The sequence below is a fragment of the Ailuropoda melanoleuca genome, chromosome 15 (assembly GCF_002007445.2).
Source record: "Ailuropoda melanoleuca isolate Jingjing chromosome 15, ASM200744v2, whole genome shotgun sequence".
In the NCBI taxonomy this organism is placed as follows: domain Eukaryota; kingdom Metazoa; phylum Chordata; class Mammalia; order Carnivora; family Ursidae; genus Ailuropoda; species Ailuropoda melanoleuca.
In genome coordinates this window covers 59,613,966-59,639,981 of record NC_048232.1, presented here as the reverse complement: position 1 = coordinate 59,639,981, position 26,016 = coordinate 59,613,966, and the positions used below count along the sequence as shown (strand labels likewise).

The 26,016-nt window shown below is 33.1% G+C and overlaps 1 protein-coding gene across 3 annotated transcripts in view; it reads left to right on the top strand.

Moving 5' to 3' along the window:
• The window catches only part of CEP290 (centrosomal protein 290), an 81,633-nt gene that overhangs the window by 10,156 nt on the left and 45,461 nt on the right, over positions 1-26,016 (top strand). Inside the window, exons 10-28 of one of the 3 annotated variants that reach the window (XM_034643543.1) lie at positions 355-537; positions 1,181-1,270; positions 3,250-3,372; positions 4,239-4,362; positions 7,740-7,912; positions 9,001-9,163; positions 10,874-10,974; positions 11,045-11,132; positions 12,328-12,440; positions 12,633-13,406; positions 13,622-13,714; positions 13,997-14,081; positions 14,791-14,933; positions 17,735-17,899; positions 18,264-18,413; positions 19,904-20,019; positions 20,995-21,097; positions 21,188-21,418; positions 24,674-24,847. In XM_034643543.1, the coding sequence (XP_034499434.1) occupies positions 355-537; positions 1,181-1,270; positions 3,250-3,372; positions 4,239-4,362; positions 7,740-7,912; positions 9,001-9,163; positions 10,874-10,974; positions 11,045-11,132; positions 12,328-12,440; positions 12,633-13,406; positions 13,622-13,714; positions 13,997-14,081; positions 14,791-14,933; positions 17,735-17,899; positions 18,264-18,413; positions 19,904-20,019; positions 20,995-21,097; positions 21,188-21,418; positions 24,674-24,847 (3,192 nt within the window). The remainder of the gene's footprint in view (positions 1-354; positions 538-1,180; positions 1,271-3,249; positions 3,373-4,238; positions 4,363-7,739; positions 7,913-9,000; positions 9,164-10,873; positions 10,975-11,044; positions 11,133-12,327; positions 12,441-12,632; positions 13,407-13,621; positions 13,715-13,996; positions 14,082-14,790; positions 14,934-17,734; positions 17,900-18,263; positions 18,414-19,903; positions 20,020-20,994; positions 21,098-21,187; positions 21,419-24,673; positions 24,848-26,016) is intronic. The other 2 variants (XM_034643544.1, XM_019802251.2) reach the window with 2 other exon arrangements.

Here is a 26,016-nt window from a genome sequence, read left to right as displayed (position 1 = left end):
TTCTTATAAAACTTTAATTTTATTATAATGTAAATCTAGTACTTGGCCCTACATTTAAATTCTGCAGTAGAAATCTGTAGCTATGCATTTGGAAACATGAAATAAATTGCATTTTTAAAGTTATAATTCTTGCAAATTCATTCATTTTATATGTCTCTCTTGGGCATTAAGAACTAAGCTTTTTAGATGCAATTTGTTTGATATTTAATTTGATTTAATTGGTCAAAAGCAATTGCAAACATAGATCCATAAAGAATTCTCTATTCTCCAGCAGGCACTTATGACTCTGTTTAATTTTAATTTAGTTTAAATTTCAGTTTCTTAAGTTAACCATAGTGTCTTTAACTTTATTAGACCTTAACAGAAGCTAATGAAAAAATTGAAGTTCAGAATCAAGAAATGAGAAAAAATCTAGAAGAGTCTGTACAGGAGATGGAAAAGATGACTGATGAGTATAACAGGATGAAAGCGATCGTCCATCAAACAGATAACATAATGGACCAATTAAAAAAAGAAAATGATCATTACCGGCTTCAAGTAAGAATTGCTGTTAGATTCATTCATTCGTGCAGACATCGTATCGTATCGTTACTATTTATGTGAAACTAAAAAGTACTTTAACTTTCTAGGATATGAATTTTTGGCCTAAGCTGTAATATCCTTTCTCTGTAATATGTTGCCATGCTGATATGTTTGTCCATATGTGTTTCTCTAATGCTCTTATGCATACCTTGTAGTGGATACCTGAATGAATGTGTAGACAGCAGTCTTGGAAAACTAATAAATATGGGGATTTTCTACTAAAGATGCTTAGAAGTCCTTGGACCTGAAGTTAAGTTTTATACTGTGTAATAAATATACTATAAATATCAGAAAAGCAATACATTGCTCATTTTCCACATGGTATTAAACTAGTGTAAAAAATAGAATAATGCTCAAAAATATAATTCTCTAGTAATGGCAAATAATTATATATCTGTAATGCTACAGAAACCATTAAATATCACCTCTAACTATAGAACTACTCCAATAATGAATATGCATTGGTAATGTATATGTATATATGTATATGAGTATGTATACTGTCTAGGTATAATGTATGTGTAAATATGCATATATAACAAATATGTATATATTGCACTGTTTTGCAACAATTCTTGAAATAATTGTTGCCTTTTAGGTGCAGGAGCTTACAGATCTTCTAAAAGCAAAAAATGAAGAAGATGATCCAGTCATGGCTGCTGTCAACGCAAAAGTAGAAGAATGGAAGGTGCTTTTTTCAATTGATCTAATGGGCTCTTCATTTGTATTTTTGATTGCAATTTCTTAGTCTTAGTTTTCTTTACAGGCCTTATGATAGGGACATTTTTATTAGGCAATTTTTAAAGTGCATTAAATGTCCTGGTAGAATAGCACTAAGCACTCTCTCCTGTGTAGTCCTCTAGCCTATTTGTAGTTAAGTCTAAAACATAACTTGTCATCTAAAATAGATAATTCTAAGTAAAATTTTAATTTTTTCACATAGCTTATAGCTATCTTGTATAATGTATATATAGTTTCTGATTTAATTTTAGTTTTTCTAACTCTCCTTCCTTCAGACCAAACTATTGGTTTTCAGTGGAAATGGGAGTAAGGAAAGGGACCTTTCAGGATCATCTGAAAAGTTTTTTCAAAATACACCTTTCTTGCTCCTTCCCCAATCCCAACCAAATCCTCTGGCCTTACCGTGTCGGAAGCTAGGATTATGGTGACTGTATATTTTGAAAAAAGTCTAAAGCAATTCTGAATAAATCTAATTTTAAAAGCTATCACTTCTGTAGTCATTGTTTCTAACAGAGTTCACATAAATCTTGTTGGCTCTTTTTGGTTATCTGGGAAGTTCAGATAACCTATATTTTAAACAAAAGCCATAGTGGTGGCAATGACGCCCTGTGGAGTCAATCAGGGGTCAGTAAACTTTCTGTAAGAAGTGTAGAGAGTAAATATTTTAGACCATCTGGTCTCTGGTATAACTATACTCTGCTGTTATAACATGAAATCAGACGATCACCATACATAAAGGAATGAGCAGGGCTCTTTTGCAGTAAGACTTGACAAAAACAGGCAGCAGACCAAATATGTTATTTATTTAATTGATATCCTATTATGTGATATTTAGCAGGTTTCTGATGTTTGCTATTAGAAACAATGTTATAATGAATATCTTCATGGATTTGTTATTTTGTAAATATGTAGATTAAATTGCTACAAGTTGTCATATATATCCAAATATTATACTTGCAGTTCGACACTTGTTTTTGGCTTTACGGTATTTTCCACTATGAAGGGTGGGATTTTTTTTTGTTTTGTTTTGTTTTTTTGTATTATGTAGTTTATTTTTTTGTGGCTTTTGAACTTTGTGTCATAATTAGCATTCTGAGTTTAAAGTTGTTTTCTCTATTTTCTTTTAGTACTTCCTAGTTTCATCTTTTACATTTAAGTGTTTGAAGGATATATAATTAATTTTGGCATGGAGAGTGAGTTATGAATGCAACAGTCCTACTCTGTTGTCCAAACATTATTTATTGAACATTTTATCTTTTTCCTACTGAAATACAGTTTCATTTTTAATACGACATGCTTGTTGAGTTTGAATTTATTTTTGGACTGTCTTCTTTATATTGATCAATCTATTTTCTAACCATGTGTCCTTGTTTTAGTTGTTATTATGCTTAAATATTTGAAAACATGTTTGTTTTTCAGTTTTTAGACACGAACATGTTTTTTAATATGAATTTTAGAAATAGTTCTTAAAAATCTTATTGGATATGTGATAAATTTATAAATTATAAGTTGATTTTGGTATTTGGTTCTTCCAACAAAGAACACAAGACACCTTCATTCAGTAGTCTTTTAAGGTTTTCTCCAAAAAGTTAATTGTACAAAACTTCCTGGTAGTTGCGTGAAGGTATTTGTAATTCTTAATTAGGAATGGGTTTTGAAAGCTTGGGATTATTTAAAGATTGAATTTCTAAAACAGCAAAAATTATACTGTACATTTTTGAAACATTTCTTATTTGAACTTATGTTTGTACACCCAAAAGGAACAGTGATTATGCAAATAGTTGCTGATACTTACTTCAAAGTGAATTTTATTTCCTATATTTTCTTGATATCTGCTAATGGTATATATTAGAGTATTTGCCATAAGTGAAAAATGATTTATTAATTTTCCTCTTATGTAACAGATCCTATGTTGTTTATATCTAGTTAATTTTGTCTTCTAAAGATGATGAAATTATTGAATATCAGCAAATGTTACATAACCTGAGGGAGAAATTGAAAAATGCCCAGCTTGATGCTGATAAAAGTAATGTTATGGCTCTACAACAGGTAAAACCTTCTCAAAATTTGGTTTATTGAAGTAGACAATGTGTCTAATCTAGTGGCTTACACTACTGGGTATATAATAAAATCTTTTGAAATCCAGTCCCAAGAAACAATTAGAATTAAGTTTAGAGTTAGGAATAGAATTATTTTGTGTTAGAATTAAGTTTAGAGTTAGGAATAGAATTATTTTGTGTTTTTTTTTTCCTACGTTGATTCAGATAATAGACATACTGTTTTGATTGGGAATTGTTTAATAAGAAACTTAAAAACTTTTAGAAACTTAAAAATGTCTTAATACTCTGTTATTAATGTTTATTATATGTTGGTGCTAAAATATCCTGTGTAATGTGAAAAAAGCTCAAAGTGTTGTTATAATTTGACTGTATTACATTAAATCTTATTTTTCGTACAAATATATTCATGTAGAAGTTATACTTCTATCATTTGTGGTCTATGGTCATAGTCCAAAAGAAAAAGGGAAATTTGGGAAGTATTTGGAGGATAAGAACAATTGCAAGGGATGATATTTTGAATGAAGTATGACAGGGCAAAAGATGGAAATGGGTGGGTCATGAGGAATGGTAGCATGAAAGGAGTCAGAAAAAGCCATAAATATTAGAGTTGTGGAATTCCCTTTGCCAGGATGTTAGCCATTATATCTGTCTGTAAATATTAGAGTGACATCAGTGTACCTAACATTGTGTAGTGGAATTGAGGTATACAAAGTAGTAAAAGACATAGTTTTGACCCAAAATTATGTATTCTACAATCTTATTGAAGAAACATAAGAACTACCTTCTTCCTTACTTTTAAAATGTATGTTAATATCCATGAAGAAATTATAAGTAATATTCAAAAATATTTTGTAGGGTATACAAGAACGAGATAATCAAATTAAGATGCTCACTGAGCAAGTAGAACAATATACAAAAGAAATGGAGAAAAATACTTTCATTATTGAAGATTTGAAAAATGAGCTTCAAAGAAACAAAGGTAATTGAATGTTTAGTAAGCGTATAAAGTTATTTTATATACCATTCAACTTTATAAATATTTTTATTAAATTATGTCAATAGATGTATAATTTTTCTTTTTGAATTTTATCACTTTCAAAAATGACTTCACATATATTAACTAGTATATTATTAAGTACATATATTACTAGTGTTTAAATTTGTAAGTGATGGAGATATTTTCTTTAATTTTTCCATGATGAAAATTACATTAACCTTTATTACCATATTAGTTATATGAAAGAAATGAAAAATGGTGATATAATTGGTTGTAATTATTTATCCCCTTTTTAATAATTGACAAAGAATAGAGTAAAATTTTGATCAATGTAGCAGCAGGTAGTTTTCATCAGCATGAGTCAATTTATGAACTTTACCCAATTTAATGTCTCATCTTATTGTCCCTACCTTGGTACATACTACCTTGCCTAATACATCTGAACATAAGCCCTTAAAACTTCAGTGGTCTTATATTTCCACAGCACTACCTACTGTAATTAAACCGGGACACATTAATGCAAGCTATTCATGATAAGTTTGTGACATATTTGACATAATTGCAGAAGATAGAAAAGGAAGACACAGGGGCGCCTGGGTGGCATAGTGGTTAAGCGTCTGCCTTCGGCTCAGGGCGTGATCCTGGCGTTATGGGATCGAGCCCCACATCAGGCTCCTCTATTATGAGCCTGCTTCTTCCTCTCCCACTCCCCCTGCTTGTGTTCCCTCTCTCACTGGCTGTCTCTATCTCTGTCGAATAAATAAATGAAATCTTTAAAAAAAAAAAAAAAAAAAAGAAAAGGAAGACACAAAGGGAAATAGGGAAATAGCTACTGAGTTTGTGTGTGTGTGTGTGTGTGTGCACGTGTGCGTGCAAGTGTAAGTGAAATAATGATGGTGCTGGTTGGAGGTGCGGTTGTAATTTAGATAGGCAAAAGCCCCACTGAGGAGATTCTTGAACACTTTTAGGAAGTGAGGTAGTAAGCCATGCAGATGTCCCTAAACAATGGGAATAAGTGTAAAGGCACTGAAGTAGGAATATACAGAGTGTGTTGAAGAACAACGAAGAAGCCTTTGTGGCTGGAACAGTGGGCAGGTGGGGCGGTAGTAGGTGATGAGATCAGAGAGGTAGCCAGGGGCCGTGTCATATAGAGTCTTAACAGTTCACTGTAAGGACTTTGGCTTTTACGTGAGAAGAAGCACCAAAGAAAGTTTCTGAAGACAGGAGTGATACAATTTGACTTAGGCTGTGTCAGCAGTAGATCACAGGAGTGTTAAGGACAGAAGCAAGCAAACGTGTTATGAGACTACTGGAATAATCTGGAGAGGTGCTGGTTGCTTAGAGTATGGGGGTAGCAGTAGAGTTATTAGTTGTAGTCAGTTCAGGATGTATTTTGAAGGTGATAGAAATGGAATTTGCTAACAGATCAGATATAGGATGTGAGATAGTTATCAGGACTTTTGTTCTGAACACTGCGGAGGACTGTGTTTCCAGGAAGTTTAGAAATGATCAGGTTCTTAGTTAAACAGGACATGTTAAGTTTGAGATGCTCAGTAGATATCTGAATGAAAGTATTAAATAGGCACTTGTATATATAGAAGTCTGAGGTTTAGGACAACAGTCTAGGCTAAAGTTATAAATTTGGGAACCATGTGCCTAAAAATGGTAGTTGAAGTCATGAAGCTGGCTGAGATCATCAAAGGAACAAATGTTAAGAAGAAAAATGCAAAGAGTGAGCCCAAGTATGCTTTTACTTTAGAGATTGGGGAAATGAAAAGGAGCAGCCAAAGGAGGCAAATGGGAGGAAAATCAGGAATGTGTAGAGTCCTGAAAACCGCATGAGGAATGTCATCAAAGTAGAGAATAAGCAACCATGTTCAGAGCTGTATTCAATGCTGCTGATAAATCAAGACCAGCCTTGAAAATTAACCAGTGGATTTAGCAGTGGTCAGTTTTGGTTTAAGAGAAAATGGATAAGAGATGACATAGAACAATCTAGAGACTCCTTTGAGGACTGTTTGTGTGAAGGGAAGGAGAAAAATGGAGTAGTAACTCGAAGGGAAAGGGGCATGAGCAAAAGTGTTTTTCTCTTTAAAATGGAAGAAATAATCATGCTTCTAGGTTAAGGGAAAGATCCATTAAAGAAGAAAACTGATGCATTGGTGAAGCAGGAGAGAGAGAACTTCCGGAACAATATCCTTGAGAAGGCAGTGGGATGGCATCTAGTGATGAAGCAGGAGAGAGAGAACTTCCGGAACAATATCCTTGAGAAGGCAGTGGGGTGGCATCTAGTGATGAAGCAGGAGAGAGAGAACTTCCAGAACAATATCCTTGAGAAGGCAGTGGGATGGCATCTAGTGTTCCAGTGGGGTGGTTGGCCTTAGGAGCACAAAGAATTCATCCATGGTAACAGGAAAGGAGGGGGAGCGTGTAGATACAGATGCAGGTGACAGTGGAGATGACCTGATGGTGAGACCAGGTAGAGCTTCTGTACTGATTGCTTCTAGTCTCAGTAAACAAGGAAGCAAGATTCTTAACTGAAAGGATAGGGGAAGATGTGTTAGAAGTTTGAGGAGAGAGAAGAAAAGAGAAGGTATAAAATGGTCATCTGGAAGAGTGAACAGACTAGGGGAATGTAATATGATTGCTGCAAGCAACAAAAAATCAAATGTAGCACTGGTTTAAACAGGATAGAAATGTATTTTTCCATGATATAAACAAAGTTGAGGCGACTAGTTTGGGGTTGGTGTCATACCTGCACAAATATCGGGTTATCAGGCATCCTGTAACTTGCTGCCCTGCCTATCTCAACCCGTAGTATCCAACTCATGTTCTCAGTGTTTGAGTTCCAGACTTAATATCTGTATTCCAGCTAGCAGGAAGGAGGAAAGAGAAAAGATTCACTCCACTCCTTTAAAAACATCTCCTGAAATACACACATGGCTTGTCTGCTTATTGGTCACATGACCACACCTAGCTGCTGGGGTCTAACTGGAAATTTAGTCTTTATTTCAAATGGCCATGTGTCCAACCAGAGTTGCATTGTTCTCTTACGTTGGACAGAGGTTGAACATTAGGAACAGAGTAGTTTTTACCACAATGCATTCTTTGTAAAGCAGTGTTTTGCAATCTTATGTAATCTGTAACCATTCAGCTCAGATTTTATTGAACTTTTTAAGCTTGTCCTATCAATAAAATGAAAACAAATTTTATTTTTCAAATATAAAAGTATAATAATAAAGGGACTTTTTTTAGTGACATACCACTTTTCCTGCTTCCCATATTGGAATCCAGGATTTAAAGGAATAAATAATCAATTGAATTAATTCATAATTTTTTTTTCTTTTTTTACTCTCTAGGTGCTTCAACCCTTTCCCAACAGACTCATTATATGAAAATTCAGTCTAAGGTTCAAATGTTAGAAGAGAAAACTAAAGAGGCTGAGAGAACAGCTGAACTGGCTGAGGCTGATGCTAGGGAAAAGGATAAAGAACTAGTTGAGACTCTAAAGCGATTAAAAGATTATGAATCGGTATGTATTTTTATCTCACCAGTCAAGGAGTTTAGATTATTCTTGCCACTCACAGGTAGACTGTTCTGTGCCATTTACTGTGTACCTTCAAAAACATTCCAGAAGTGTTGTATGATAAAGGTTATCTTGGTTGGTTTGTACTGCCCTATTCAAACTTTTGAGCAGCATTTACTTTTCAGCCGGAGAATTGTTTTCTAACCATTGGATCAAAACATTTTGCCCAGATAATCAGCTTTGGTGAGACAGCAAGTTTAGTTCCTTTGTAATCTGTGTCATTGTGCCACCGTTATAGATGTGACAGCACTGGTTTATTTGCTGGAAGTTATTTCAGGGACAGCTTTACTGCCTACTGTGCCAACACACAGTACTTACTTTGTACTGTTTGTATTTTTAAATCTGATTACCACTAAGTCAGGCAACAAATGACTTATATAGTCTAATGGTATCACTGATTCACTCTTATTATTCTTTTCCCATATTTACAGTGTTTGTTTGTTTTTGGGGGGGTGCGGTAAGAAGCTCCCTGGAGACATCATGAACATCTAATTTGTCTTCATAGCCCCTGAATCATCTAGCATGGTCTTATATACGGTCAACATTTACTAATTTTATTTTTATTTATTTATTTGTATATTTATTATATATATATATATTTTTTTTTTTTTTTGAAAGTATGAGCAGGGTGGTGGTGGGGGAGAGGGAGAGAGAGAGAATCTTAAGCAGGCTCCACGCGCAGCGTGGAATCCACCTCTGGGCTCTGTCTCACAATCCTCAGATCAGACCTGAGCTGATACCAAGAGTCGAATGCTTAACTGACTGAGCCACCCAGTCCCCCCTTGTTAAAGGTTTTGTATGTCACTCTCTGAGTTACTTTGTCATTAGGATGCTATACTGGGAAGTTTCAACTGTTCCATTTTCCATCATATTACTGGATTTGTTTTTTAAAAGCACAAAAAAAAAACAGTTTCATGACATAAATCTTACGTATATGTGTACTTCCCCTCAGACTTAATAAGAAAATAAATTCAAAAATTTGATAATTTATTCAAATAAGCCAGTGTATTTAAATTAGATTGGATATTTTTCAGGGAATATATGGTTTAGAAGATGCTGTTATTGAAATAAAGAATTATAAAAACCAGATTAAAATAAGAGATCGAGAGATTGAAGTATTGACAAAGGAAATCAATAAACTTGAGTTGAAGATCAATGATTTCCTTGATGAAAATGAGGCACTTAGGGAGCGTGTTGGTAAGTCATCTTTTAAGATCCATAGTTTGATCAATCCTAATTGTCAAGTCATTTTTTTATTTTTCTTTTTGTTTGTGTATTATTATTTTTAAACACTTGAGTGTGCTTCTCCCCCCCCCCCGATAAACCCTTCTATAAAAATATTTAAAACAAAAGTGGCGCTACTCTGATTGAAGTGGGAGTAGGGATTTAATGGGGTTGGGATGGAGGGTGGGCTGGCCTGGAGCACTGCTTTATTCAGTCTGGCGTCTCTTCAAATAATAATTGCTTGTTTAAAAACTGAAAGTCTACTAAACTAATACCACATATTAGAAGTTAACCGCCCCTTTCTTTTTGTCAACAAAGGTAGGGTCTGTATGACCCATTTGGTTTGCAAAGCACTCTCGTTCAGATGAATTCATGAGGACATTTAGAAGTACTGGTGAAGTACTTTTGTGATTTATGCTGCTTAATTTAACTTTGGTTGAGTATTTTAAGGTTACTATTGATTCTAAGAAGTACTTAGTAAATATAGCTTGAGAGTTTATATATTGATTTCAGTAAATAGTTCATTTAGTGAGTATTACTCGTTTAAATGTTAAATTATGACAGTCCAATCTAAATTGCTACTTTGAAGTGAAACTAAAAATCTAAGTATTGATTTCATTATACTTGGTAAATACCAGTTAATGCTTTCTTAGAGTTAAAATGATCACCTGTGAAAACTGTTCTCTAGAGGAAGGAAAAATAAATATTTTATGAAGATGATTTATTTATGAAAATGTATCTAAGTAGGACTCAGAATCATGCCAGTGTTCCAAGTTAGCCTTCTGATCAACTTGACCTACTGGATCACACTGGACTTCAAATTGGAAGTTGCTAAAGATGACTGAGCCAATTAGATAGCTGTCGCAAACACCAGATTTTTCTGTATTTTATTTTTAAAGATTTTTTAAATTTATTTGAGAGAGAGAGAGAGAAAGAGCACACACCAGCAAGTGGGAGGGGAGAGGGAGAAGCAGACTCCCCGCTGAGCAGCAAGCCTGATATGGGGCTCGGTACCAGGATCCTGAGATGACTTGAACTAAAGACAGATGCTTAACTGACTGAACTACCCAGTTGCCCCTTGCATGTTTTAAAACCTCCAAATCTTGTCTTATACTTACTTAAGACAATCTTCATATCTACTTAGTAATAGGAAGTTAGGAGACAGGAACAATAGGGGCATCAGACTCATGTGGTAATATAATTGATATTGATATTAATGATGACTACTATGTGCCAGGCATTGGACTAAGTACCTTATATGGGTTAATTTTTTAAACCCTTGACAATAAGCCAAAAAAAATGAAGAAGTGCAGTATTTTTCCTACCACTTAGTTAATAATTGAAAGTGGGTATTGAGTACAAGTCTGTTTTAGTCCACAGCTTCTGTTTTGAATTAATACATTCTAGCACTTTCATGATGATCTAACATGGAGAAGAAGACAGATCCTGATATATTTTGTCAGGATTTCCATTAATAATTGTGATAAAATGTTGACCTGTAAGGTTATATTTCAAATATCTGGAAATTCTTGCACAAAAATACACCGTTCTTAATGATGCTGGTTTAATAAATTGTAACCATTTGCTTGATGATAATGAATTGATGTAACCAATTGCTTGATGAAGTTTTTATAGCTCATTTGAATGTTGATAAGTTTTTAATTATATTGTTTTCTATTTTAGGCCTTGAACCGAAGACAATGATTGATTTAACTGAATTTAGAAATAACAAAAGCTTAAAACAGCAGCAGTACAGAGCTGAAAACCAGATTCTTTTGAAAGAGGCAAGTGTGATAGTCAATTAATTATTTTCTGGCTGAACCAAAAAAAATACTAATAATTTGTACTTTATAGATCGAAAGTCTAGAGGAGGAACGACTTGATCTGAAAAAAAAAATTCGCCAAATGGCTCAAGAAAGAGGAAAAAGAGCTGCAACTTCAGGTATATGCAGTTATTCCAAATCCTTAAAAGAATCATTGGAAAATTAATTGTCTGGAGCTGAAATTTTCTATATCTTATATATATTATAATGGTTCTGCTGCAAGTTTAATAAATGAAATAATGGCTTGATGAAGAGTATTTAACTGTCATTGGTTTCTGTCCTAAATCTGAAACAGGTAAAAACAGAAAAACATACAATAAAATAATTGATCAAAATTTCAGAATAACCTGTTTTGAAAACTTTACAGTATAGTCTATTAATTCCCACACAATCCCAATATGTTGTGATCAATAATGATAATAGCAATTTCTATATTAATATATGCTGCTGTTAATATCTTCCTTAAGAGCAGTACCTTGAAAACTGTGTACATTATTCTTTATTAAGTGAAAGTAATGTTTTATTGAATAAAAATTAACTGTTGTTTATCTTATTTGATATCAAGAGAACAGTTTTAAGTTTTATAATAGCAATTGTAGTGCCTTTTTCTAAGAAGACCATAGAGAAGGAATTTTTTTTTAACCTCACCCAAGTCCACAAGTATTTGAGTAATGGACGATTTTTTGTTTGTTGTTTTGTTTTGTTTTTGGTGTGTTTATCTTGATTTTTTTTATCATCACGGTGTCTGTAATATATCAAAAAATTTCTAGGATGGCAAAACTTCATAATTTATTAGTGTATTAACCAGTTTACTCATTCATGATTCTTGTTTATTTTATATGCCTTTAAACTATTTCAGTACTTATTAATACTTTAATATAGAATGTGTAAAGAATGATAGAGAAGATAAAAGTCATATTAGTTTCTTGTATTATTAATATTAAAAGTGAGCTAAATCAGAAGGTTGTATAGGCTACATGTGGATCAAGGATTTTGGAAGTATTCTACCTTTTGTTTGAGTTAAAACTTGATTTTACTGGGACCCCTGGGTGGCTCAGTTGGTTGCCTTTGGCTCAGGTCATGATCCCAGGGTCCTGGGATCGAGTTCCACATCGGGCTCCCTGTTCAGCAGGGACCCTGCTTCTTCCTCTGCCTGCCACTCCCCCTGCTTGTGCTCTCTCTCTCTCTGTCTATCTCTCTGACAAATAGACAAATAAAATCTTTTAAAAAAACAAACTTGATTTTACTTTTTAAGAATTAGACTAATAAGAGAGTTATTTTATGTTTCTAATTTGTTAATTCTTTTATATGTAGGATTAACCATCGAGGATCTGAACCTTACTGAAAACTTTTCTCGAGAAAATAAAATAGGAGAAAGGAAATTCGATTTTGCAAGCCTCAAAAATATGAGTGAAGCTCAATCAAAGGTAAAGTATTGTTATGGCAAAGAGAACAGAAGAAAAATGTTATTATTAGTGCTTTCATTTCTTCCCCCCGTTACCTCCTTTTGAACATTGCTTCTTTTATAGTTGTTAAATGAAAGGAAACTTTTTTTTTTAATTTAAAATACCTGTTGATCCAAAGATCGATTAATGAGACCTTATTTACTCTGAATACAGATTAGGAGTTCAGATAAAATAGAGCTGCCGCATAGGAGACCATCATTCGGTTTTCCACAGTTATATCAGAATGAACCAGAGGAGAATGTCACCATGGGATCATTATCAAGAATGTTATCTGAAATTCAACATAGTGTAGAAAGTGAGGTGGATCCTTTTGTCCCTCTAACTCAACATTCTTCATCTATACAAGTAAAAGATAACAGTTCACCTCCAGAAACTATTACGATAAAGGAGATTTTTAAAGCACCATGTCTACAGTCTTTAAGAAATCTAGAATCATTAGTCAATAGCTTCAGTAGGGAGAGCCATGAAGAAATAGATGACTACTTATGCTCTCTTTCTGACCACTCAATGAAGAAAGTGTCAAGAAGCTGTCAGGCACTAGAGAAGACTAGTTTCATGCAGAAAAGCAGTTCATCTTTACAGGCCTTATCAACAGCTTCAGACTTAATGCAGAAGTTATCACTTAGGCAAAAATCTGCAGTGTTTTGTGAACAAATTCATGATAATAGAGCTGATACGAATGAATCACAAGTAGCAACATCAGAAGATGAACAGGTTCATAACCAGATAAAATATGCTGGTATCAGTTTGAAAGAAGATATAAGAAAGAGTGAAGTGCCTTTACAGACAGAGATTTTGAAAAGTAAACTTGAAGTTAATCTTCCGGACCATGTGCCTATTACTATACAATCAAAATCATCTCAGATAGATCCACTTGAGAATCTTATAGAACAGCTACGGAGAGAACTAGTATTTCTTAGATCTCAGGTGAGCTTTCCTCCAAATTACATTACTGAGATCACTTTTTTATTAACCCTTTTTTTATAATTTCTCTAACAAAGTTCTCTAAGTGATGTAGTAAGAATTTTTTTATGCTTGCACATAGCACTAATTTATATACATTCTATTTTTTAAAAATCTAAAAATGCAATAAGTTTGATACAAAATCATTGACTTGCCTAATTTATTAATTATTTCTTTAGAATGAAGTCATAGCACAGGATTTATTGGTCAAGGAAGCACAGAATAGAAATGCGGAAGTAGAGCTTGAACGTCATAGAAGCCAGGCAGAGCAGGTAGTATGAAGGCAGACTATTAAAAGAGATGACTGTGGTACTAAAGACAAAACTTTCATTATATTTCTTTGTCTTTGCTGTGGGAGTGGGGAAAGGGAAAAGTGGGAGGAAGACCACCAGCTGTTTTACTTTTTGGGTTTTATTTTTATTACTGCTATTGTATTTCTGTAGCTTGTTTCTGGTGTGTTACACCTCGATTGGTCAAAATTTTTTAACTTGAAAACTAAAAACTATAGTGATATTTTGTTAAAAAATCAATTTTATTCTTTATGTTCTATACAGAATGAATTTCTTTCAAGGGAACTAATTGAAAAGGAAAGAGATTTAGAAAGAGGTAGAACAATAATAACCAAATTTCAGAATAAATGTAAGTTACTATTTCTTATTTTTCTATACTTACTTATCCTATACTGAAAATCATGGATCTAAAAGGACTTTAATACATACTTGTTTTCTAGTCTGTTTTAACTTTAATTACCTCCTTAGTACATAGACTCAGTCTCTCTCATTTATCTATTTGGTTTGCCTTGCTATTTCATTGTCAAAGTTACTAATGTGAAGTTTTTGTGGTGATAAATAAGTCAGTTTTTCTTTTTTGTTGTCTAATGAAAGTTAAAAAAACAAATTTAAAAGATGTTCAGTGAAAGTGAAGACAAAGTATCTTTATGATTTCTTTTCAATAGTGAAACATATATGTGCATGGTTTAAGTAGGTGTATTATTTAATTCAGCTATTCACATGTTGGATTTATAGGTGAATTTTTTTGTACATTTATTTGACATTTTCCAAATGGGTATTTTTTTTTCTATATGTGAAATATTTGTTAGGGGTGCCTGGGTGGCTCAGTTGTTAAGCGTCTGCCTTTGGCTCAGGGTGTGATCCTGGTGTTCCGGGATCCAGCCCCACATTGGACTCCTCCGCTGGGAGCCTGCTTCTTCCTCTCCCACTCCCTCTGCCTGTGTTCCCTCTCTCACTGGCTGTCTCTCTGTCAAATAAATAAATAAAATCTTAAAAAAAAAAAACAGTGTAAATTGTGAAGAAGATATTCATTGAATGAGAAAAATATGTCATTTTAGTAAAAGAATTAGCTGAAGAAAATAAGCAGCTGGAAGAAGGTATGAAAGAAATATTGCAAGCTATTAAGGAAATGCAGAAAGATCCTGATGTTAAAGGAGGAGAAACATCTCTAATCATCCCTAGCCTTGAAAGACTAGTTAATGTAAGTTTTTTCACATTGGTTTAGATGTTGTTCAACTTTTTTCTGGTCTTCATTGTTTTTGATGAGACATTCTGGTCATTTGAATCATTGTTCCCCTGTTTGTTACATGCAAATTTCTCAGGCTGCTTTCAAAACTTTCTCTGTTATTTGGTTTTCACCAGTCTCACTCTAATGTGCCTTGGTGTGTGTAGGTACGTGTGTGTGCATATATTTGTATGTGTGTATGTGTATGTCATTTGGGGTTTGGTGATCTTCTTGAATCTGTTTACTTGTGCCATTCACTACAACTGGAAAGTTTGCCATTTTAGTTCTTCAGTTATCCATTGTCTCTGGGACTCCAGTGACATCTTAGACCTTTTGATGTTGTCCCACAGGTTTTTGAGGCTTTTTTCATTTTTTTCCCCCTAATTTTTTATCTTTTCTCCTCCAGACTGGATAATAGCTATTTATCTATTTACAAGATCACCAATATTTTCCTATATCATCTCCATTCTTCTGTTTCAAAGGTCAGCCTGGTAGAGTTTTTTAACAGAATTTGGGAGTTCCCTTTGGCTGGTTATTTTCTTTCTGGGATTCCTCTCTTACTTTCCCGTGACTTTGGGCTCTATCTCTGGTTTTCTTGGCCAGAAGGATGACAGGTCACTGGAACTGTAGCCTGCCCCTTCCCTGCGCCACAACTGCCCCGCCCCCGCAAATGCAAAATTCACTCCTCACGGGTTCTGTCTTCCAAGTTTTAAGTCCTCTCCAAAATCTGCTTGCTTTTGTTTATTTTTTAGAACCTTCAAAAAGTTGTTTTTTATATGCACTTGTTAAGTGTTGGAAGATAGGTCTGGTAGGACCTTATGCCACAAACCTAGAAGTGTAGTGAGAATATTTTAAATATTTCAATGCTTAAGCATTGCTACAGGAAAAATATTAGCCATCAAATAATAGTCTGTTTATATTTACTATAAAGAGATTTGAGAGTTCTACTGTGTTAATGAGTGTTACATAAACTTGAATAAAACATACATTTTAAATTCTTAATATTAAATGTATTGCTTACATAATCTGAACATACCTAGCATATATTATTGCTTCCCAAGAAAATATTATTTGTTGAATTGCTTTTTTTATGGTGAATTAGTCAGTAGTTGAACACTCTTTCTTAGCAGCACTGTATTGTTAGCAGAGAGGGAGAGTGATACTGGTATGTTCAAAACTTCCTGAGGCAAGAAGATCATTTGACAAAATTTATGAGAACCATTTAATTCTCTTTATATGTTACTCATTTTTATGTTCCTTCTTCTGTTGGTAACTTTGTTCACCTCTGCTATTTTGAATGTCTAGAATGATTCTTTATGCTTTTTCTGTGAATGTCTTTCATCTGTGGTGCTGCCCACTACTGATACCGTGTTGAGATCAAACTGTTTTCCGAGGGAAACTCCACTTAGCGGAGTTGTGTGACCAAATACCAACAGAATAGATAACACAGGAAATTCTGACTTCTCCTATTTCAGTTGACAGCTTCTAGTCTTGCCAGGACCACTGCTCGCCGAGATTTCATCTGCTTCTGTCTTGGGTTGTCATTCTTTTTTGATTGATCTGCTGTGTCTGTAACTCAGACATGATCTAACAATGCCTGCTGTAAGAAATTTTCAGAATCAGTGACACTTTAGATCAGATATTTCTGGATTATGTACTTCATTTCAGTTTCTGTTGCCACAGGATATTTTTCAGTACCTCTAATCACCGTTTAATCTCATTTTAATAAAAGGCCATGTAGACAACATGGTGCTATTTCTCAGCAAGACAGGCAACTAGACCACCTTGATGTCTGTCACAGTACCTCCTTCTACTTACTTCTGTCTTCCTGCTATCCACTTTGAATTAGTATAATTTATTTTTCCATATGATCCCTGCCCAGGTCTCTTGGGGGTAAAAGCTTACTTTTTATAAAACTTCTGCCTCCTGTTATACTCTGGATCACTAATCTTTGTCTTTGCCTTCTTTTCTGAAGCTTTCTTTAGTTTGCAGTTAGTAGTTCTGTTACATATAGTTTCTTTAAAATGCAGATATATTTATATGTACGTACTATGTCGATGTGTACGGGGGTGTTTGTATATTTATACATGCCACTGTTGGAGAATTAGGACCAATGAAGCCTCTTTGATAATATGTTAATATCTGACATATTGTTTTGCTTATCCAGCCCTTTTGGATAATACTTTGTTACCATACTTTGCCTTTTCATCATGTAGGCTTCAATTGTGTGGAGAGGGAGCAATGAAAAATTCACTTAATTAAATGTAGTAACTATTTCATTCCTTTGATCATGCTTTAAATATGGATGCTGCATGGTTTCAAAATATCTGCATATAAATTATCTTATTTTGACTGTATAAAAACTTTGTAGACAGATGTAACATTATTTCCTCTTCTTTAAAGATAAGGAAACTAAAGTTTAAAAAATTTAAGTCACTTGCTAAGCTAGTAAGAAATTGGTTAGGATTTGAACCCTAGTCCTCTTACTCCCTTTCAGTTGTTTTTCTAGTCTACCAGTCTACTAAAATTAGCTATATGTTTATTAAATGTTATAATGAGGTAATTACTATGCTTGGTAATACTGATGTAAGTTAATCTAGAGTTTTATAAATTTAGATTCATAAATAAGGAATGGTTTTGGCATAATTTTGTTATGCCTGTCCGTGGAAAGAGTAAAATGCCTAAATGTGAATTTTATTTAAAAGGTAGTTGTTTTTTCTTTACTATGATTTTAGTATTTTGCTTCACAGTTTCTCAATATAATCTAAATATATTAGGCTATAGAATCAAAGAATGCAGAAGGAATCTTTGATGCCAATCTACATTTGAAAGCCCAAGTTGATCAACTTACTGGAAGGAATGAAGAATTAAGACAGGAGCTCAGGGAATCTCGGAAGGAGGCTATCAGTTATTCTCAGCAGTTGGCAAAAGCAAATTTAAAGGTGAGAATATTATCAAATAATAGAAAATGCTAAACATTATGAACATAGTCTTAATATGAAACTTAATTTTTTTAAAAGACTGAGAAAATGCTTGAGTTAATTCAACATTAAGGAAACTCCTTTTTGGATTTTTCTTAAATAAGTGGGAAATAAATAGCTTTTATAGCATAAAAGAATACAAAAATTCTAAGTCTATACCTAGGTATTTCTAAATATAATTTGAAGTATGGTTTAATTAATGCCTGGTAGGGCATTCATACATTACTTTTTAAAAATATTTAGTAGGAAGAAAAAGTCACCTGCTTTTCAATTTGTCTTTGGTTGTAAGAGATGTGACTCTCATTTCTGAACTGTTCGTTTCCAGATAGATCATCTTGAAAAAGAAACCATTCTTTTACGGCAATCAGAAGGATCAAATATTGTTTTTAAAGGAGTGGACTTACCTGATGGGATAGCACCATCTAGTGCCAATATTATTAATTCTCAAAATGAATATTTAATATGTATCTTACAGGTAGTAAAAATTTTGCATACGAATAACAAAAGTAATTGATAGTATGTTTTTTAATTTAGTCTTCATATATTCCTTTGAGTATTCCTTAGAATATTATCATTGATATGTATTTTTATTGGATTTTGATATTAAATGGAATTTGATGAATAAAGGCATTCCATTAATCTGTATAAAAAGCATGCTGACATATCTGTGCACATATGTGTCATATGAAATCTATGATTGACAGGTAGAATAACAGGCAGCTATGGTGGTAATGTATAAATAGGGGAGCACTTTTTTTTAGTGCTGGTTGGAAAAGCAATTTAAGTGAATAAAGTCTGATACAATTTTTAGTGAAATGATTAAAATTGTTCCTTTTTTGTTTTGACCACAGGAAAAAGTTTTTAAATTAAATTGCCTTTCATTTATTTCTTCCCTTTAAACTTATGTTAGTTAATCATTACTGATTTAGAAAGGGTAGTGCTCCCCTGTGTTTGTCAGTTTTGCTGCCTATATTGTGGTCATTATGCATGGTCTAATGAGAAATACTTTGCATTATTTCATTTGAAGTGTGAATATCCATAACATCATGTTCATTTGAAATATAATTACAAAAATGTGTTTGGAATCAATGAAAATATGTTTTTTATTATAAGCACTACTGTTTCCATTTCCCAGACGATCCCTTTGTAAGTATACTTGAATTATGATTATATAACTTTAGCACTCTATGAATTCTCTTATGTAGTATAGGAACAGTGTCAACAAGTAATGGTAGTATGGCATTGTCATGTTGCTTCAGATAACATTAATTTTTTTTTCAATCTTTATATAAAAAACATATGAGAGACATTGTGGTAGATTAGAGAGCACCAGTTGGGAATCTGAAAACCTGTTCATAGTGGTGAAACACGTACTTGGACTCCCAATCCTGAAAGTGATAGATATAGCCAAGGCCTTCAGAGCCACACATGACCTAACTTTTTAAGTGCTGGATTTGCATGTATGTAAGGCACCCACGCCAGTCTTGCCATATGTGCTCAGCAGTGGCTACCAAGTGTCGTTTTAAATGAGCTTTTTAATGTTGAGTTAATCTTTCTAAGTCTGTTTCTTTGTCTATAGAATGAAGTAATTGGAAAGGTTAAAATAAGGGTTGTTTGAATGGAGGCGTGAACAAATATGTTCCCAAAAGGGTATGTGAGGCTGAGTGACTAGAGGAAGTTTATAACCACTGGATCTGATAATTTACATGGTTCCTAAACTATCAAATATGATACAAATAATTTTACCAGTTTTATACTACTTCTCTTTATACATATTGCCTCCTTCCATATGCCTTTAACTAAGATTTTCCAGATATAATAGAAATTATCTGTGCTGCTAATGGATTTGGTAACTATATTCTCTTATATATTTTTCTATAATCTTGTCAGAGTATGAATTTATAATTTCCAATTTAAAATATATTCTGATTCTTTTTTCATTCTTATTTCTAAACCAATTTTTAGGAACTAGAATGTAAAGAAAATAAATTAAAGAATTTAGAAGATTCTCTTGAAGACTATAACAGAAAATTTGCAGTAATTCGTCATCAGCAAAGCTTATTATATAAGGAATATCTAAGGTATAAATGTTAGCAAAACTTTATAATTGCAGCATATTCTTATTAACGATGAAAGAAATGTAAGAAAATACTTAGATATTTTGTTTTACCCTTTCTTCATGCCTCTTCCCTTCTATTTTCTGTCTTAGTTTCCTTATCTATAAATTTCTGAGATAGTAATGCCTTTTTCATAGGGTTGTTACAAAATCTAATTGAATTGTTGTATGAAAATGCTCAGATATGAACATTTTGTAAATGTCAGCTATTAGCATCATTCTTCATCATCACTGTCATTGTTATTGATATATTTTCATTGGTAACTGATATGTTTTTCCTTATCTCTGCTATTTCATCTGTATCAACCAAATAATTTTCTTAGAAGTCATTAGAATACCAGATCAAAGGTGATTTAAACACAAAGGGTAATTATGTGGTCTAACAAGAACCCCAAAGCTAATTATAGGGTAAGCAGTGTTATCGGTTGTCATAATCTCCTATAATTTGTAATTTGTTTATGCCAGCCAGATTGCAGGTGACTGTAGAGTGTCTCTTGGGTAAGGAACAGTGTCTTACACACCTTCTTTTAAGTCAAATGATTTCTACTATTGTTTGTATTCTAAGTATTTTGCAACTGGTTAACCTCAAGTTTTAAGAGTAGTGTCAGAATATTGAGAACTGACCTCCAGAATTGGTTTGGAATGTTGATTATTTTCCTACTTGTTTTCTATTTTTAATAAAATTTTACAAGATTCAGCTTTAGTTGTTATATTGTAACAGTTGTAGAGTTGTGACTCATGGAATAATGAAAGTAACTTCATAAAATAATTTCTTTACACTGCATTTATTTAATAAGAATAGAACTTCCAAGCTAAATCCTTGTCGAATGGAATTTTGAGATATTTTGTTATCAGATACCAGTAGCCATGATGCCTTTTGTTTTCCAGTAATTAAATATTTTATTAGGTTTATTATATTGTTGTTTTTATTTTTTTTAAGTGAAAAGGAGACCTGGAAAACAGAATCTGAAACAGTGAAAGAGGAAAAGAAAAAACTGGAGGATCAAATCCAACAAGATGCTATAAAAGTAAAAGAATACAATGTAAGTAAAACTCTTTTAAAATCAGTATACAGTATCGTACAAACTAAGATAGCTATGTTCAGCAAGTAATAGAAATGTGTCTTTGTACAGAATTTGCTCAGTGCTCTTCAGATGGATTCAAATGAAATGAAAAAAACACTTTCAGAAAATAGTAGAAAAATCACAGTCCTGCAAGTGAATGAAAAGTCACTCATAAGACAGTATACTACTTTAGTAGAAATGGAGCGACAGCTTAGGAAAGAAAATGGGAAACAGAAGAATGAATTGATAGCAATGGAAGCTGAAGTTGGTGAAAAAATTGGACGTTTGCAACGATTTAAGGTACATCTGATTTTTTTTTTTTTGACTCTATAAAAACTTCCAAGTATGAGGAAGAGAGGATAGTATAGTGAACAACCATCACCTGGATTAATAGTTATCATTTATTAACATTCTGCCATAAATGCTTCATCTGTTCCTTGTAGGAATAAATTGTAGACATTTCTTCCCTGAATATTTTAGTGTGCATCTCTAAAAAACAAAGCCTTTTTTTGTTTACATAACACAATAATTTTATCACATCTAACAAAATGGACAATAATTGTCTTACATTGTCTAATGTCCAGACCATATTCACATTTCCTCAGTTGTCCCAATATCCAGTCAAGCCCCCTGCATTGTATTTGGATTCTTTAATATTCATAAAATCTCCCGGGTTTCTTTTTCTCTGTGAAAAATGTTGAAGATTTACCTGATTATTTTCTTTTGTAATTGTGCTTATTCCGCTTTTCATTGTATTTACTAAAAGCTTCGAAGCCTTGGGTATGTCAGGTTAAACATTTTTGGTAAGAATACTCCATCCATAATCCATTGTACTTTATAAGTAATACTTTATGTTGCATCACTTCAAGAGATGGAGTGTTTGGTAGTCCCATGTTTCATGCGTGGTTACTGTCTTAAGGGGCAAACAGCCATGTATCTCTATTATTAAGTGATTTAGTTAACTGGTGATATTTTGGTACCATGCAAATAACCAATTCTTTACCAGTCCTCCTATTGGCTTTAGTATCCCCTGTTGATTGTCGTTACCCGACTCAGTTATTTCATTAGGAGTTGCATGTTGCATGTTTTCTACGTGTATTAGCCGACAGTCTTTTGTAAAATAAAGAGCTTTTCCTCATCAACCCAGCCTGTTCGGTTATCTTGAAGTATAGTTCCTACTAGAAAGACAAAATAAAAGCTTCATTCTTTCTTTTTAATGACTAGTCTTGAGAAATCAGAGTTGGTGTACTCTACTTGTACCTGTTTGCCTGACCTCCCCAGCTTTTTCTTCTTTCAGTACCATTAGACTCACACATTTAGTTGTTATTTGTTAGTCTTAATTTTGGCCAGTGGGAGCCCTTTAAAGCCGGCTCTTGTTTCCTGTTGACAAGAATCCAGTAGTCTTTGAACCAAGCTTCAAATGTTGGTTTGTTTTCTGGCACAGGATGTTCAAGATTTAACTTACATACTTTTATCCAGATTTGGAATAAATCATTACTCTAAAGAACCCTGATTTTTTTTTTTACTGGGTACCAAAAACTGGTCACTAGATGTTACTGTTCTTGCAGTTTCATTGCTACTGGTCCGTTTCAGTGGACAAATGAGGAAAATATGTGTATATTTAAACCATGAGTTCATACTGTTATCTCCAATTCAGATTTAATATAATGGGGTTAGGAAAGGGTATGGAGTTGTTATTAACCTTTGATTTTTGTACTCATATTTTCTTTTTCTTACATGGAAATCTGTTATTAACATTAAAATAATTGCTGTATCCTGTAATATTAGGATTCATATTAATATAACACATTAATTTGATGATAATCTTGCATTGGTATTAGCAACAGCAGCAACGCTACCAGATTTAGTTTAAAATTTCTTTATAGTTCTTATTTTCTTTAGAATAACTTTCAGTGGGATGTATAGTCAAGTAATATATTCTACAGTAATTTGAAATAATTTTCTTTGTGTGGTTATGCTATAAATTTAATATATAGTTAGGCTCATTGGTTTTGCATTTGTTTTCAAACTCAGAGTTTTCTTTTCTTTAATTGATTTGAATATATAAAACATTTGCATGTTTCAAACATATAGTCAGAGAAATCTTACTTCTGTCCCTATACCTTTGACTCCATTCTGCCCTACCTGCTATAGGTAACTGATGATCCTTTTAATGATTTTTTTTGAAGATACTAACAGACACAGGAAGTTGCATGCTGTGTGCGCTCTTTTACACCTTGCTTTACATCTTGTCTTAGATAGCTTATTTTAAGCATATACATGTGCAGTTTACAAGTCCACATTTACATAGGATCATATAAACACAAATAATTCAAAGTAGAATTAAAATGAAGTTGATTTCCTTACTATTCGCTTTTAAAAATAGTAATAGGTGAAATTGTCACGCTAACAAACTTATTTTCAATGTGATCTTAAAGCTGAACCCTGATGCAAAAAGGGACTTGTTGAATAATGAAAGCTATTCTTATGTGGACATGTAATAAGGAAATTTTGAGTCTTAAGAAATGTTTTTGTGTTTTTCTTGGAGTATTGTACATATAACTAGTGTGTGAGATAGAAGGGAAAAAAGAACTAGAATGCTTTTCTCAACCTGATTGTTCAACCTGGATTTGGGGGCTGGTGCATGACAATTAGAAAGCCAAAAATTGGGTATTTTTAGGGGATTGGAAATAGGAAACTCCTCCCCATCCAAAGAAAGTGTGAAACCAAACTCCAAGGGTAAGGTAGAATAATGTGGTCTTACTTAGATGGAAAAGAGAAGCTGTCAAAATGAGATGTGAAGCACTATTACAAATATTTTTTCCTCATTACTGTACTTAGAAGAAATTTTAACCGTAAATTCTTTACCTTCCTCACTTTATAAATTTGGTTATTCCTTGTACTATTTCATCGACTTACTTTAGAGAGAAATGAAAGTTCAGATATTTCTTCTTAGTGTTAATACAGTGTCTTTGAGTAGTGACTTTTTATAGTTGTATAGCTGATGAGTAGAACATGAAATAAGTAACTTAAAGCCTTTTGTATTATTTATTAGAGATAGCTATGATCGAGAGAAATTTTTTTCTCATCAAGTATTGTTTCCTTCATGTGACAAAAGGTTTTCTCTTATTACAGAGCTTCTCTGTGTAACTGTAATAAGCAGAAATAGCTAAGTCATAATGTGGTGATGCTAATTTTGCCATTCAGCTAACTAAAGGCTAATTTTTTTTAATCTTATGAAATTTAGAAAAGCCATCCAGAATACATTCTGAGTGATATATTTTCTTGCTGCTGTATATTGTGCTTTTCTGAAATTAATTGAATTTCATTTCACTGTGATAGTTGTGAAAGAATTCCCTTTATTTTTATTCTTATTTAAAATTTCTAAATAATATTCTTATATGAAAGAAATTAATTATTGTAATATTTTTAATACATGAGAAATCTTTTTCTAAAAAATGATTCTAAAATCTGTTTTGCTTTTAGCTATATTATCTTATACTTCACCAGAAAAAAAATACACCAACGTAACTCAGTGTATCCTTGTTTATATAGGAAATGGCCATTTTCAAGATTGCAGCTCTCCAAAAAGTTATAGATAATAGTGTTTCTTTGTCTGAACTAGAATTGGCCAATAAACAATACAATGAATTGACTGCAAAGTACAGGGACATCTTGCAAAAAGATAATATGCTGGTTCAAAGAACAAATAAGTTGGAACACTTAGAGGTAAGTTTATGTGGTCCTTGAACCTTGTAATATTAGCTGTTTTTCTTGGGCGATACCGGTAGGTGCAGAATGATGACTTCATCCTGCCATCCTCCCTTAGTCCACTTGCATAATTTTATTGAATCAAGCCTCTTTTCCCTAGTCACTTAAAAAGAAAAAGGGGCATGAACCAGATAGGGAAATTGTAACCAAAAGAGGAAGCATCATTAAGTTCCCATCCCTTCCTCTTCCTTCTGATCCCAGTGCAAATTATTTTCTCATAGTCCTTGGCTTATTATGTTCCTTGGGATGATGTAGCCGAAGATGGCTCTTCCTGGACCATGGATGAGCCCTGGAAATTCCCATCCTTTCTTATTGTACAGATAAGAAAAACAGGATGAAGTATCATAAGTTTCATTCAAATAGTATGTGAATGTGGCCCAGAACCCTTTGTAGTTCTCTTCTAGCCACTTGACTTCCATACCTTTAACAGTAGGCAAAACCAGCTCCTGATTTGTTCATCTTCCTCTTCAGAAAGAGGGGCTTATATCTTTTGACTTATTCTCTTTTGTGATCCTCTCCTAGGACAGGAATGAGGTCTAATTTTGAGGCTTCATAGATTGTACTTCTGTAGAGGGACACAATCAATAAAACACCCGTATGTTATTTTATATAGTTTTGAATGATTCCTACAAAATTATCTGAGTTATTTATTAGTACTAACTATAAGTAATCATGATCAGCTTACTTTTTACTGTTATTGCTAAAGAGAGATGATTATGTTAATTTTTATAGAAAATGTTGAATATTTAGGTGTGATAATAATTTATTTTACTTTTTCCTCATCTTTCATGCCCTTTGTCCTCTTCCTCTGAAACAGTTAAAAATCCTAAGTAAGAAATGTGTTATGTAGATAACATACCAATAAGTAATTTTTAACCTTTATTTATCTTTTTTTCCAAAGAATATTTTTCATTTTTCCTTAAAATAAAAAAAAAAATTGCATTTGTGTTATATCCCTTCTTCTCCTTCCCACATCTCGATTATAATCCTGAATATTTATTTGTCCCTGTTGTCAGTGTCTTAGTTTTATTCTTTATTATGTGTATTGTGGTAGCCGTTACTCCTATCCCTTCTCCCGTGTTACCTCCTTACTGCCACCGCAATGATTATTCTAAACATGAACCTGA